Source organism: Quercus robur, chromosome 5, assembly GCF_932294415.1.
Source record: "Quercus robur chromosome 5, dhQueRobu3.1, whole genome shotgun sequence".
Classification (NCBI taxonomy): Eukaryota; Viridiplantae; Streptophyta; class Magnoliopsida; order Fagales; family Fagaceae; genus Quercus; species Quercus robur.
In genome coordinates, this window is record NC_065538.1 from 48,082,905 (window position 1) to 48,099,211 (window position 16,307).

The 16,307-nt window shown below is 37.0% G+C and overlaps 3 protein-coding genes across 3 annotated transcripts; all 3 read left to right on the forward strand.

The window, feature by feature from the left end:
* The first annotated feature begins 385 nt into the window (after nucleotides 1–385).
* Nucleotides 386–877, forward strand: LOC126728281 (secreted RxLR effector protein 161-like). The gene has a single exon (XM_050434133.1). It carries the CDS (start codon nucleotides 386–388, stop codon nucleotides 875–877), a length of 492 nt encoding a protein of 163 aa, XP_050290090.1.
* A 1,880-nt stretch (nucleotides 878–2,757) lies between these two features.
* LOC126726166 (cysteine protease ATG4-like) lies at nucleotides 2,758–10,874 on the forward strand. The gene is made up of 9 exons (XM_050431293.1): nucleotides 2,758–3,055; nucleotides 4,769–5,336; nucleotides 5,440–5,525; nucleotides 5,676–5,726; nucleotides 5,820–6,199; nucleotides 9,204–9,342; nucleotides 10,023–10,078; nucleotides 10,169–10,239; nucleotides 10,343–10,874. The coding sequence occupies exons 2-9, from the start codon at nucleotides 4,838–4,840 to the stop codon at nucleotides 10,561–10,563; spliced, it is 1,503 nt and encodes a 500-aa protein (XP_050287250.1). The 5' UTR covers nucleotides 2,758–3,055; nucleotides 4,769–4,837; the 3' UTR covers nucleotides 10,564–10,874.
* Nucleotides 10,875–14,963: 4,089 nt separating this feature from the next.
* Nucleotides 14,964–16,055, forward strand: LOC126728283 (uncharacterized). The gene has a single exon (XM_050434134.1). It carries the CDS (start codon nucleotides 14,964–14,966, stop codon nucleotides 16,053–16,055), a length of 1,092 nt encoding a protein of 363 aa, XP_050290091.1.
* Nucleotides 16,056–16,307: the final 252 nt, after the last annotated feature.

The window sequence follows — 16,307 nt, forward strand, 5'->3', positions numbered from 1 at the left end:
CAAATGGATGTCAAAACTATTTTTCTAAATAGCAATCTTGAAGAAGAAATTTATATGAAGCAACCAGAAGGATTCATAGTAAAGAACCAAGAGCATATGGTATGCAAATTAAAAAGGTTCATTTATGGGCTTAAGTAAGCATCTAGGTCATGGAACATCAGGTTTAATCAAGCAATCAAATCATTTGGTTTTGAACAAAATCTTGATGAACCATGTGTTTACAAGAGACATCAAGACAAAGTAGTAATTTTCCTAGTGCTTTATGCTGATGACATCCTACTCATTGTGAATGATGTAAGGGTAATGTCATCAATCAAGATTTGGTTGTTAAGCCAATTTGTTATGAAGGACTTGGGTGAAGCAAGCTATATCCTAGGGATCAAGCATGCAAAACTCCAAGAAAGGATTACTTCCTTTTAGGCATGGAATTTCTCTATCTAATAACCAAAGGCCTAAGACTTCTGAAAGGGAAAAGATGATGAGACAAATTCCCTATGCTTCAGCAATGGGAAGTCTCATGTATGTCATGCTATGTACTAGGCCAGATATTTGTTATTCAGTTGGCATGGTCAGCCGATATCAATTAAATCCAGGACTAAAACATTGGGAGGCTGTAAAGCATATTCTCAAGTATCTAAGGCAAACGAAGGACTATATGCTTGTTTACCATTGTGAGGATTTGATACCTATTGGTTACACAGATTCTGATTTTCAGTTAAATTTTGATTTCAAAAAGTCAACTTCAGGTTATGTGTTCACCTTGGGAGGTGGAGCCATTAGTTGGAGAAGTGTTAAACAATCTTGTATTGCTAACTCCACCATGGAAGATGAATATGTTGCTGCTTCAAGCTATTTGGCTCAAGAAATTCCTTTCTGATCTTGGTGTTATGAGAATGGAACAAGTTCCAATAACACTGTTTTGTGACAATAGTGGAGCAGTTGCACAATCTAAGGATCCAAGGAATCATAAGAAAGGAAAGCACATAGAAAGAAAGTATCATATTATTCGAGACATTGTGACTCAAGGAGATGTGGTAGTAGCAAAGATTGAAGGTATTTTCAAGTCTTGTTTTTGAATTTTACAGCACCAAGTTACGCTGTCTCTTCTTTGTTTTAGAATTCAAGATTACATATTATCTCTCAAGAATTAAGTCCTTATGTTGCTTCCGTTGTGGTTTTTGTATGAGATGCAAATAATCTTTTTAAAATTTTGTAAGCATGGAAGATACAAGTAGAAAATGCAATCTAATGATGGATTTATCAAAATTCATATCCAATAAAAAGAAATTGAATGATGTTATAGCCTTAGAGTATAACCAAGTTTGTAGCCAAACTTTGTCCCACTTGCTTTAGGTAATTTTTTTTTTGGCACATCTAGTTTCTTTTTGTGTGATTGAGTGGTATTTTGAAGCAAGATGTGAGGATTCTAGATCAACAAAAGAAAATGTTTATTTTTGTTACATTTGTTTATTTAGAGAGCACAGACCGTAAAGATGATTTTGGTGAAATGAAGGCCTCGCTTAGTACACCCACTCGAACATATGTTTTCAATTTTTAAATAATATTACACGTATTTTCACACATTTTTTCACTCACACGTATTTCCACACATGTTTTCAAACAACAAAACAGATGTTTTTAAGTGCATGTACCAAAGACCCCCCAAAACCTTCATTTTGTTTGTGACTTGTGGGTGCATATCAAGTTATCAACTCAATTGAGTGGTAATGGCCGAGTTTGTGTTTCCTTGTGATTTCAGGGATTTGAATCCCAATTGTATTGGTTCAAATGGATTGAGTTTTGTTTTAGGCCATGTGGTAGTTCACGTGGCATCCTAAGTGACAAAATTTTTTTATTTTAGCTATTAGTCATGTTAGCATTTTTTATTCATCACTTAACGGCAAAAACCATTTTGACACAATATAAAAAGGTTATGGACCAAATTACACATTTAAAAGATTATGGACTAAATTGACATATAGCCTAAAGTTTAAGGATCAAATATATAATTTACCCTAATAAAAATATTACTTAAAAAAAAAAAAAAAAAAAAAAAAAAAAAAGATGTACCAAACTTTTATACAAATAGCTATAAATCATTGTTAACAAAATTTACAATGTTTGGAGGAATAAACTCTATCCAAACTTAAAAAGATAAAGATAACATAGCGGCTTCTATCTAAAGCATTTGCTTGTCTTGCCCAAAGGTACGAAAGAATGACCAACTTTGAAAAGAGTTTACAATTGAAACAATTTCACAATAAATTCTAGATAATAAATTGTTATAAATTCTAATTTAAATCTACAAGTTAAATTACTTTTTTTTTTTGTTCCAGTTAACTCAACTAATAAAATCTCTGATGGCTGAATAAGAGATTTGATATTCAATCTCCGTCTACACCAAAAATCAATTGGTCTCTTGGTTTAATAATAAAAAGTTATCATCAGGCAAACATCATAGTTTGAAACTCTTTAAAAAAATAAATTACTTTTTTTTTTAATTTTTTGGCATATTTATAGCAGCAGCAACATCATATCTAGAAATTGTTACGAAAGTGTCGTAATAATTTTCAAACTCAACGAGAATTGAGTAAAGTTAGGCAGTTATTGAAACCGAACTGGACTCAAAACCAAGAGTTGAAGCCCAGATATTGAAAAGGCCTGGACCCAGATGAGAGTCCAACAGATCTGCTTCAGCTTCACTTTTCGGTCTCTATCTTTTTCTTTTTAATTGAAGTGGCGTGTCTGTCCTCTGTCGTGACCAAAAATACCCAAAAAAAAAAAAAAAACATATAGCATTTTATAATTATTGAAGGGAAGGGATTAAGATTATTTGGTTTTTGCTTCTTCCCGAGTTTCCAAACTCCGAAGTCGTACGTAGATTCCTAAACACAACACAAACTCAATCTGAACTTTGTTTTGTGTTGGCTTTTTGGTTTTCTATGTGAATAAACGATTAACAATAAAACCCACCCATCTATCTAATTCAATTCTAAATCCCAAAATCACAATCGTTATTATTAGAAGATTTCAGTTTCAGAAATTTTTTTCTCAGGTAACCACTCCTTTTCTTCCTAAATTTTCTCTCTTTTCTTATATATTATGGGATTTTATTTTATTTTATTTATGTTAATGTTTGGTTTTGAATTATGGGGTCATTAAATTATGTGCCTGCTTGTAATAACTTGGGATTGCCTTTTTTGCTTTTCTTGTTTTATTATGTCTTTGAATTGGATGATTTTAATGGATAATTAAAATCAGTTTCTCTGGCAATTGTTATGACGCTTTCAGATCCTAATCACAATTTTTTTTTTTTCTGGGTTCTATTTAGTTTAATTTTATGTTAATAAAAATTAGTATATGTATATCAGATCTCTGCGAGTTTTGAGGAATTAGTGTTATTTGGGAACCTAGGAAAGTGAGCTCAAGGGATTAAGGTGTGGGCTTTGTGTTTCTCAATGAATCCCAGGTAGTGGTCACGGTAAATACTGCTCGATTGGTGTATGACTGAGTTTATCTATGTATGTATATAATGGTAAATTTCGAAGGGCAGGCTTTGCTGTTGGTGGAGTTACTGAGAGGATGTTGCAAGGCAATTTAATTGGTTAGCTAGTAGAAAAATGCTACAAACCGTGACGTTTGTGGCCGCCCCAGATGAAGAATATGTTGGACTTCTAATGTATCTATCAAAAAAGAATTTAGTAGGGCATTGCCAATGCCCAATATTCATGCTGTAGAATTTTTTATTTTTTTGATAGGTATAGAAAGTTTATGTTCACGATGTTGAACAAATTGTACTTGAGCAAATTGTTCATGCCATAGAATATTTATGCAGTCATTGACTCATTGTCAAGGGTGTAAGTCATTCATATTCTTACTCAGAGTCTTAAGTATTCTCCTGGAAGTCGAGAAAACGGGTGTTTTGAGTCTAAAAGAAAAAAAGTAGAGTTGGGTTTTTCTATGTAACTTTAGAATTTGGTAATTGGTTGGCCTTACTAGAGACATAAAGATTATAGGTTAACACATGGCTAAATGTTTGGTAACTGGTTGAGAATAGATGTCATTAATTCTACTACTTTGGTCTATGAAGTGTTTGGATATACAAGTTGAAGTTGCTAAATGACAAGGCCATAAACAACATGGGTTAACATGGCTAAATGTTGAAAAAGAATGACTTTAGAATTTAGATTGAGTTTGATGGGAAACATTTCATTTAAGTCAACCCGTCTTGTTGGGGCTAAGGCTTTTTTAAGTTAAGGTGCTCCCACCAAGATAGGGAAAGAAGAAGTTATTCAGAGTGCACAATTTTGGAAATTGAAGTTGTTAAATAAGAATGAGAGGAATTTGTACTATTTGGAGTTCTGGCTTATACTAGTGGATGTAATTTGTTGTGTGGATTTTTTTTTTATTGGTAAGTTACGCTCTCCCAGTGGTCTTAAGCCCACGATCTCACCCTCTATCCCATTATCATGGGAAGAGGAAGTGCTAGGTGAGCTACAGCTCATTGTCATTATGTGGAACAATTTATTTTCCATACATTCATTCTCCTATTCTTGGTATAGATTCTTACCTAAGATAGTTGAACCTGACCGATTTAATTTAATATTTATAGTATGACAACCTTGAGAACACATATTTTTACTAGTTTTAATGTATACTTTTTCCAGTTTTAAAAATTATGGATTTGCTTCCATATGTTATTTGCATATAATCTAGTTCTCTTGGCTTCTTTTTGGAAATTATTTCTAATTTTACCTCTGGATTGCAGATAAAGACTAAAATTTGGGTTGCTTCTATGAGCCGATCCCATTATTGTACGACGCTTCATGACTAGGTAATGAAGGGTTTCTGTGAGAGAGCTGTTGCTTCAAAATGTTCTTCTAAAAGTTTAACTGATAACTCAAATAGTAGTACACCGCCTGTTTGTTCAGACCCAGAATCCAGTGATAGTAAGTTCACTAAGGCCTCCGTATGGTCAAATTTCGTTTCATCTGCTCTCTCAATCTTTGAAACACATAGTGAGGCGTTACCTTGTGAAAACAAGGCAGTTCTTAGTGGTTCATCAGCTGGTGAAAAGAAAGCAGCTCATGCTAAACAGAATGGGTGGACAGCAGCTGTAAGAAAAGCTGTGGCTAGTGGCTCAATGAGGAGAATTCAGGAGCGTGTACTAGGGTTAAGTAGGACTGGCATCTCTAGCTCAACTAGTGACATATGGCTTTTAGGTGTGTGCTATAGAATGTCACAGGATGAGTCATCTGGAGATGCTGATACTAGCAATGGATTAGCCAGATTTGAACAAGATTTTTCATCACGAATTTTGACGACATATCGAAAAGGTTTGGTTAATAGAATATTATCCTTTTTTTGATGTATCTAGAAAGAAAGCTTGTGTAAATTGGAATCACTGGAATGAAACTACTAATCTCTGTTTTTCTACAGGTTTCGATGCTATTGGAGAATCAAAGTATACCAGTGATGTAAGCTGGGGTTGCATGCTTCGCAGCAGTCAGATGCTTGTTGCTCAGGTATGGTTCTGCTTTATTTTTTCCTTATTCAGGTTAATTAGCCATGATATTGTTACTTGTTATAATAATGCCTTTTGTTAAATAAATAAATAAATAAAAATAAAATAAAAAATTCTAGTTGGTCTATATGACTGGTTTTAATCTGTGCAGGCATTGGTTTTTCATCGATTAGGGAGATCCTGGAGAAAACCTCTGCAAAAGGTGAGGTGAATGGTATAGAAATGTGATACTCACAAATCAATTTTAGTTGCCTAGTATGTATCTTATTTATGGTTTCTTTTGTATCATATGCAGCCATTCAATCAAGAATATATTGAGATTCTTCACTTTTTTGGTGATTCTGAGGCATCGCCTTTCTCTATCCACAATCTTCTTTTAGCTGGAAAGGCTTATAACCTTGCTGCTGGGTCATGGGTGGGCCCTTATGCCATGTGTCGCACATGGGAAACTCTGGCCAGATGTAAAAGGGAGTCAACTGACCTTGAGAACCAGCAACTTCCCATGGCTGTTTATGTTGTTTCTGGAGATGAAGATGGGGAGCGAGGTGGAGCTCCAGTTCTTTGCATCGAAGATGCCTCAAGACATTGTTTTGAGTTTTCAAGAGGTCAAGTTGATTGGACGCCCATTCTTTTATTGGTTCCTTTGGTTCTTGGACTTGAAAAGGTCAATCCCAGGTTCGTAAAGTTACAGAATTTTGTACTTAATACTCCTTATCTTCAATCTAGGTTGTCCTGGGAAGTTGTAGAATCTACTTCAGCATAGCTATTTCAAGCTGTGGTATAGTAGTAATTAGTTATGGTTGAGCTGGGATTTTATAGCCACTTGGTTCCTTATATTGCAAGCCATGAGGATGCATTTATTAGCTCCTCTATATCTTGAAACTTTGGTTGTTACTTCTTTACTTGATTGATATTTTTGTTATTTGATATGCATTTTAGGTTATTTTAGTTATGAGCTTCAAGATTGTGTTCCTACAAGGCTTTGCTTTTCACCATTTTTGCATACCACTGCCAAAAGGCTTGAACTGCAACTGTATTATTTAGTGTATACATCAGATAATATACTTTTTTCCAGGAACTTAGGAAGACTTCTGCAGTTTCTTCATGACCATAAATTGTTTCACCCTTCAGGGATGAATGCCCTTGGATTACTTAGCAATTGGTTCTAGCAAGTGGGGTTAGTTGCCTGTAGATTTTACTGTCTAAAGGGAAACCATTTGCGTCCAAAGGGCTCTCTAGAATATTTAGGAAAAAAAATGGACAATTGGAGATTCCAAGGAACACCTAGTATCCCTTATGACTTTGCTTTTCACCATTTTTGCATACCTCTGCCAAAAGGCTTGAACTGCAACTATATTATTTAGTGTATACATCAGATAATATACTTTTTTCCAGGAACTTAGGAAGACTTCTGCAGTTTCTTCATGACCATAAATTGTTTCACCCTTTGGGGATGAATGCCCCTGGATTACTTAGCAATTGGTTCTGGTAAGTGGGGTCAATTGCCTATAGATTTTACTGTCTAAAGGGAAACCATTTGTGTCCAAAGGGCTCTTTAGAATATTTAGGAAAAAAAATGGACAATTGGAGATTCCAAGGAACACCTAGTATCCCTTATGGCTATATATTTTTAGTTAGTTAGTATTTTTAAGCATGTTATATATATTTTAGCTATATTTTATGTTTACTTTAGGTATACTATATTACATCTGACTTGCCAAGAGCCTTATTGCTCAACTGCATGGCACATTCTGGTGTTTCCAATGAAAACTTCCAGGGTTCAAATCACCCCTCCTCCATTGTAACTATTGAGTTATCAAAAATATATACTAACTCCTGGCCACCAAACTGATTTCTGTTGGTGGGTTTTCTTACGCCTGACAAAATACTCAACCGGTATTTGTAGAAGGCATGTCACCAAGGTATTTTGATAGTGGGTTTTCTTACATCTGACCATCAAACTGAGTTTTACCATCATTAAAGCCACAGCCGATCTGCCCATGTCTTGAAACTGCTCGCGCAATACTGGGATGAGTCAGGTTGAGTTGTGCAATGTTTTATCTGCCCTACACTTGGGTTTGTATAGTACTCTCTCCTCCCCATATTGTTAAGCTTACTTAGAAAATCTAACTTTTTAAGAGAACATCATTTAATGCATTGTCTTTTACTTAAAAAGGTACAAGTTCCCAAAACTAATATCCCTAATTTAAACTTTAGTGAAAGATTAAGAGGACTTCATTTTAAGACATCCCAACAATGGAATAGAAGACTAACAATTTGGGATAGAGGGAATTTTTTTTTTTTTTTTTCAAGGACATCATATGCACTTTTTTTTTTTTTTTTGGGTTTTAGGTAAAAAGTGGTTGGTTTTATGGGGAACACCTAGGTGGGCATATGCTAGGATGGGTGTTGTGGTTCATAAGCACATATTGTTAAGCTAAAGAGAAAATATAGAGTAGAATTGGCATGCTTTGGGTGAGATAAATAGGAGTTGTGCTCTTCAAAGTTATTTATAATGTTTGTTTGAGACATGAACACAACTCAGGATCCACACAAGACTGAACTTGGTGACATGCCTTCTACGGTTCTACCACTTGTTTTAGGGGAGAACAGATGCCATTTGGTCCAAAGACGATTGGGGTAACAATTAGTTCTTGAAGAAACATAAACTTGATTTGCCATATCTTCATTTCTCATGAACATGAGCAATCATTCAATGATGATCTCTTGTTTTACTAGTACTAGTATGTAACTCCGTGCATATGCACGAATACATTTAAAAACAATCATAATTATATATATATATATATATATATATATATATATATATATATAATTTAGAATCTAATTAGATCTAGACTCTTTTGTTTTTGCATTTAATAATTTTCTTATCACAAAAATTAAAAAATTAGATGGAACACATGTGCAAAATTGAACTCCAATTAAAATTCAATTTAGAATCTAATTGAATTTAGACTCTTTTTTTTTTTTTTTTTTTTTTTTTTTTGCACATAATAATTCGCTTGAAACACATTTAAAAATTAGATGAGACACGTGGCACAAAATTAGACTTCTATTTAGAATTTAATTGGATTTTCTCATAGTTTTGGCTATTAATATATATATATATATATATATATAAACTTGAATTGTTTTTAGTTATACAAAAAAAGGCTCATTAATATAAAATCATTCAAAAGTTATATTTTTTATAGTTTGCTTATATTGGACTCCTTGTTTTTTATACTAAATTAACTCATTTGACACAAAAATTTAAAAACTTAGATTAGATGGGACACATAGCACAAAATTAAACTCTAATTAAAATATAATTTTTACATTGAATTAACTCACTTGGCACAAAAAATTAAAAACTTAGATTAGATGGGACACATGGCATAAAATTAGAATCTAATTTAATTCCAATTTGAAATCTAATTGGATTTTCTCTCAGCTTTACCTATTATTATATATATAGATTAGTGGGACCAGGAGATCTTTTCTAATCATGGCCTTTAGAATAAGTTTATACAGAAAATTCAACAGAGACATTGACTTGACAATAAGATCAGTGCACTTTAGAATCTACTGTATCCTAACTATTTTATTTTATTTTTATAAGTAATTCTGTTTTCTACCATATATGTTAATTGCTGAATGTTTCTTATATTCTTTCCAGGTATATTCCATCATTGAGGGCAACTTTTATGTTTCCACAAAGCCTTGGCATTGTGGGTGGGAAGCCAGGGGCTTCAACTTACATCATTGGTGTGCAAGATGAAAAGGCTTTCTTCCTTGATCCACATGACGTTCAACCAGTATGTAGCATAACTATAATTAATTACTTTCTATAAATACTTGTATATGTACAAATTACATATTTTAGATTGATAAGAATATATTGAAAATAACACTTACCAAATAATAATTTATGAAAAAACTTAATGAAACTAAAAATAATAAAAGTAGTGTTGATGTATTTTAAGTTGTAAGATACTACAGGAACGAGAGAGGCAGATTATTTGAAGCAACATGATGGCCTTTTATTGTGGAGAATATGGTCCTAGAAAGAGCTCAATTGAGAAAAATGATTATTATTTTAGAACTTGGGATTTACTGTATCATTGGGTTTCCACAGCCCCAACTTCTTTGTCAGTTGTGCTTTTTTTTTCCTAAATCATTTTTAATATCATGGCCAATGAGCTCTAGCTCTCAACTAGAACTACCTCTCCTTGTGAGAGTAAGGTAGAGGGTGAGGTTGTGCCCTTGTGGGTTCAAGATCCACCAGATGCATGTGTAACTTACCTTGGGAAAAATATATATATGTATATTTCTCACCACCTCTTCTCTTCTTACATCTAAGTGCCAGTATGTCTGTCTTGATATGCAGGAAATATGCTTAATATACTGGCGATCTACTTTCTAGGATGGATATTAATTGTAATGTAGTTGTGGTTGCATTCACGACTGACTAGTGTGTTTTTATTTTTGTTATCAGGTAGTTAGTATTGGTAGAAACGATCTAGAGGCCGATACTTCATCTTACCACTGCAAGTAAGATTATGAGACTTTATTCACTTGAGTATTTTCTGCTCTTGGTTTCTTCTTTATTTTGCTCTCTAATTCTCTCTCTCTTTCTCTCAGTATCATACGACACATATCATTAGACTCAATTGATTCATCCTTAGCATTTGGATTTTATTGCCGAGACAAAGGTTTGCTGATTGGGCCTGATTGAATTTCATGGTTCTGCCTATTATATAGTTTAGGGAAAATCTTTTATTGACTTTGGTTTTCTGTGTTTTTCTTGGTTGACAGATGATTTTGATGATTTTTGTCTTCGGGCTTCCAAGCTGGCAGATGAGTCAAATGGTGCTCCATTATTTACTGTGGCTCAGAAGCATAATTTGTCAAAGCCAGTTAGTCACCCTGAAGTGTCAGTTGATACTGATGGAGTTCAAAAGGATGAGTCCTTTGGTCTCGAGCCCATTGGTGATGCTGAGGGCCATTCGCATGAGGATGAGTGGCAACTCCTTTGATCAAAGATTAATCGGTACCGGGTTCTAATGTCTGAGGCCAGTATGGAGTTTGGAAAATTTGGTGCATGATTTGGCATGTGATGTGTCTTATGCCAATTCCACAGGCTTCTCATTAGCATTACAGTGATTGCCAAGTTCAATTGATGGGAATTCTGTGCCTTATTCCTCGAGCTTGTTGGATCTGACATTTGTAGAAAGTTACTTTAAGTTATTACGATTCTTTTGTTGTTATTTAAATTCAAATTACTTTCAAATTGTTAATATGATTAATTACGTGTAGATAATGTAGGTATTCCATTTATATTTTGCAAGTGTACCATCTCTCTCTCTCTCTCTCTCTCTCTCTCTCTCTCTCTCTTTTCTTGCCCTCTCCAAGTGGTATGCCATAACTGACCCTACCCGGCACGAAATAAGATCGTCTTCATTTCAAGTCAAATAAGTAGTTTCCATTTCACCGTCAAGGTTTTATGATTTTAAGCTTTTTGCCAGTCCAAAACCGATTCTGTCCATTTATAACAGTGGATTTAGTTTTGATGCACTCCAATTCCCACATAATTGGGGATGGTGACAGAAGATGGTGATTGTATCAGCGGTCAAAATTTAATGGCATCAGTAGGTCCTTGAATCAGTATGCTAATGATGCCTAATGGGTTCAACTGGACCTATTTATCTTCCCAAAAGGATATGAATTGCCATTGTTAATTAACCATCTAAGCCCATAGACACAAATTGAGCCTCCCACCATACAAGCAGCCCAAATTTTAGATTAAAGGCCTTGATCTAGCAACAAAATTCAATTTAGTTGGGTAAAATTTCCTAAAGGACCTGAGCCCATAGAAGGTGTTCGTCATTGATCTGCCTCAAGTATTGTTTAGTTTAGTCAAATGGGCAAGTTTCTTGAGAGAGCATGATGGAAAATTATTCAATTCTGTGATAGCAATACTCACCCTTCTCACATGAATGGTGGATTTGACCCAAAAAAAATTAATTTGTTAAGCCTATTACTATGTAATAGAAGGGAAAATTGCTCCTAGATTACTAAAAAACTCATTAGCTTTTGGTAGTCTTTATTCCATTTCACTAGTTTTGTTTTCTTTCTTTTCCTTTTTTTTTTTTTTTTTTTTTAAAAAATCAATAATCACAATAATGGGGAAGAGGAGATTTGAATCCCACTTCTCTTTATAAAAGAGAAGAGAAAATGCCACTAAGCTACAAAATTATTGTCTTTTTTTGTAGTTAAACCCCATTACACCTTTGGGATGATGAAATTATAGCCAAAAGGCCCAAAACATTTCCTTTTTCTTTGCTCTGTGTCTATGCTCACTATTGTTACTTTATGCGCAAAGCAATATCTTTTTTAACAATTAACACAGCTAAGAAACATTCTTGGACTACAATTTTCTACTTCGGCATTGCCGACCATATGTTGTATGTAGACTGGGCTGTACTTGGACTATTCCAAATCCAATCAACTGCAACAATGCAACCTTCAAGTGAACAAAATAACGCAAATAAATAAATGACAAATTTAGGTGCAGTATATTAGGTTTTCAGTTGAATTTAGACACATAATTATATTGAGTTTAATTAAGTCTTAAAAAGATAGTATTATTTTTGTTTTAATGATTAATGTAATTATGTATTTGATTTTTTTTTTTTTTTTTTTTTGAGGGGGTATTTGAAGTTAATTAGAAGAAAAAGTATAATGCACTGCAACTGTTGCTTAAAAGAAGAGAGTGGTGCAATTTGTGAGGTCCAAAGTCAAACTCCTCATATGCGCAATGCACCTTTGTTGCTTTAAACTTTATTGCATGGAAGTTGGAACATGCAACATCATCCATATTATATTAACGTGTCTTCATTTCATGAACCTTTTTAGAGAGAGAGAAGTACTTGTATTGTATGTATGGTTCCGTTTGTTTTACCTGAAAGCATTTTCTTTCCGGTCGTGGAATATTTTGAGGTGAAAACATTTTTCGGGAAAAAAAAAATGTTTCAGGTGTTTTTTGTATTCCTAAAAATGCTTCCAAAAAACTTACTTTTTACTACTTTCTCAAATTTTTTAGCTACCAAACAGAGATATAATAAACAAATTCCAACCCAAAAACATCTAAAATAATGAAGAAATTTTTTTTAATTAAAAAAAAAAAAGTAATGAAAGAGAGAGAGAGAGAGATGATAAATTGGTTTGGGAGAGATCAGCAGTAGCAAAGCTATTAGTGGATATCGACGGCAGCAAGGTGGTTGGGTTGATATCGACGGCCGTAATGTGGTTGCGGCAAGATCAACTGAGAACAATGGGGGAAGGGGAGGTGGAGGTTGGGGTTGATGAGTTTTGGGTGAGATATAAAATGTTTTGCATGAAAATAGAGGCATAAATCATTCTACGTCAAAAATATCAAATTGATCAACAACTTTAGTTAACCAAATACTTGAAATTGAGGAAAGTATTTTCAAAAGGGAAACAAAAGTAGCCTCTCTCACTCTCTCTCTCTCTCTCTCTCTCTCTCTCTCTATATATATATATATATATATATTTTATAAATAATTACAAGATGCTGCTAACCCCACAGTTCGAACCCTTTCCCCCCTAGACCCCCAAGCACTTTGTGCATAGGGAGGTGCCAATTCAGCTACAAGGCCTTTGACCTCTCTCTCTCTCTCTCTCTCTCTCTCTCTCTCTCTCTCTCTCTCTCTCTCTCTCTCTCTCTCTCTCTCTCTCTCTATATATATATATATATATATATATATATATTGTACAGCACCTAGATCCCAAGACCCATATGGGCCCTGGGCTCAAGCCCAATGGAACGGCCCCATCGCCCTAAATCCTTCTTGAAACTGCCTTCATAAAAAACGAGTTTTAGGCCTCAGATCCAGAGATGCGCTCGGCATGGTACTTCCCGAACAATCATATAAACCCTATCCGAGCAAGTCATGAGATGCTCGGGGAACACCATTACCGAGCAGATTCGCCTGAACTGGAACCAAGTTCCAAGGCCATAATTGTTACATCCCACTCTCACCTAAACTCCCACTTAAAACAGATAATATTGGACCTTCAATTGCACTAGCGGTGGCAATAATCATGATCTCCCCACTAACCTAAGCTATAAATAGCAGAAGTTGGGGAAGATGAAGGGGTTCAGAAAAAAGAAGTGAAAACAGTCATTTAGAGAGGAATACTACTTTGAGTCTCTGTGCCGAGAACGACCCAAAGTAGGAAATCTTGAGGCCCACCTTACAAATAAATTGTGAGCCCAAAAGAGGTTGAGCCCAACAGTCTCGTTTTGGGTTTGCACAATTGGCGCCCACCGTGGGACCCTCCTACAAAGCTGTGGTTCGACTGAGACTTAAATAAGGGAAATGTCCGAACGTCATTCGGGAAGGCGTGCTGAGAGCGGTTCTGTGGAATCTTCTCGGGGGTCCACATGGCGGGAACGAAGACAGAAAAAGCGCGAGGATAGGGAGCGCCTACGAGGAGAGGAAGAGTCTGGCATGGGAGAAGGGTCAGATCAGACCCACCGAACGATGTCCGGCGTCTCGGGACACAGGCAGTACAATGACAGAGACCGAGAGCTGGAGCGATTGTGCAGACTGGTGATGGATCTAGAGCTGGAAGCAAGGGGTCGGTGCCAAGAAAAGGACCGCCACCACTGGCAAAGGAGAAATGATAGCACGGGAGATCGGCGCGAAGAGAGCTCTAGCCAATCCAGTACGCGACGATTCCAAAACCGATCACCCTCTCAAGAATCACATCGGCGAAGGAATCACTCACATTCCCGAGAGACACGTCACTGCCGGGACCGTTCGCGTTCGCATGAATACGGGGACCGAGGGTCTGATTCGCCAGAGGAACGGCGACCCCACAGTGCTACCATGGATGCCATGAGCCGAGCCTTACGAAGGGCTGCTCGGTCACCATTCTCAAACGAAATTGAACAGGCCCCTATGCCAAGTAGATTTACAAGACCGCCATTCAATTCCTACGACGAGAAGACGGACCCTGTAGAGCATGTCAGTCATTATATCCACATGATGTCCTTGCATGCACACAATGATGCCTTGATGTGTAAGGTATTCCCCTCCAGTCTCGGTTCCACGGCCCTGAGATGGTTCAACGGGTTACAAAAAGGCTCCATTCGTAGCTTTGCCGAGCTAATTCAAGAATTCTGTAGTAGATTCGTGACATGTAGCTGAGTGCCGCAGCCGGTGGTTGCGCTATTTTCCATAAAAATGAGGGTCGGTGAAACCCTTCGAAGTTACGCCAGCCGGTACTGGGAACTCTACAACGAGATCGGTAGAGGAAATGAGAAGATAGCGACGCAAGCACCTTCAGGATGGGGCTCCCCGAAGATTCCGAATTACGGGAATCGTTGACAAAAAGACCTCCCGAGGATATGAGGCAGCTTATGAGGTGCATTGAGGAGTATAAACGCCTGGAAGATGATTGGCTACAAAATAAAGGGAAAGCCCCGTTGCTCGGGAGATCTCGGCAGGGCTTTGCCCCGGCAAGACCGAAAAAAGATTTCAGGATGCAAGAACCAGAGGCGCAAATTGAGGGAGTTAATGTGACGTTCAAAGAGCCTGTGCATAAAATTCTAGATCGGATCAAGAATGAATCATTCTTTAAGTGGCCGAACAAAATGGGGAGTGACCCATCTCGGAGGAACCAGAACTTGTATTGCACATACCATAGGGACAAAGGGCACACCACCGAGCAGTGTTGGGTACTGAAAGATCATCTCGAGCAGTTAGCAAAAGCGGGGTATCTGAAAGAGTTTGTAGTGGACTCCGTTGACCAAAATTCCGGCCAAGGTGTTCAGCAGAGAAGGAATCCCCTCCCGCCACCATTGGGAGTGATCGAAGTCATCCATGCTACCCCGAGAGGTACGGCGGCAGCAAAAGGGGTACTGACAGTGGCTTGCATAAAAGGAGAACTACCCGAGAAGAGGATCAAAGTTAGTCGGCTAACCATCTCTTTTGGGGAAGAAGACTTACAGGGGACGATCCAACCTCATGATGATGCGTTGGTGGTAATAGCTCGGATAAGCGGGTTCTTGGTAAAAAGAGTGATGATAGACCAAGGAAGCGGGGCCGACGTGATGTACCCGGACTTGTTCGAAGGGCTCGGATTGAAGAGTCAGGATTTAGCGAAATATGACACGCCATTGGTCTCGTTTGACGGAAGGGTCGTGGTTCTCGAAGGGCAAATTTCTCTCTCAGTGGATATGGAAGGCAAGGAAGTAATAGTGACCTTCATAGTAGTCCGGTCATTCTCACCGTACACTACAATACTGGGAAGGTCGTGGATCCACGCAATGAAGGCCGTTTTGTCCACCCTGCACGTGAAAGTAAAATTTCCCACCGAGTATGGAGTCGTCGTGGTGCAAGGAAACCAACAAGTGGCTAGGCAATGTCTGGTCGCCGCGGTCAGATGGAAGAACGAACAGCTCGGGCAAGCGGAAGAGACCGAAAAAGAGCCTTTATAGCAATCACAAAAGCCCCGAGGGGAAACGGGGGCGGACGTTGCCGAGGAGGTTCTGAAGGTCAGAATTTTTCCGGACGAAGACAGGTATTTCCAAATAGGCACGAGCATGAACAACCAAGAAAAGGCAGAAACGTTGTTGTTTCTTTTACCGAACGTGGATGTTTTTGCTTGGAGTCCGTACGAAGTGCCCGGCGTAGATCCCGAGTTCATTGTCCACAAGCTTAATGTGGACCCATCATTCCCCTCGAAAAAG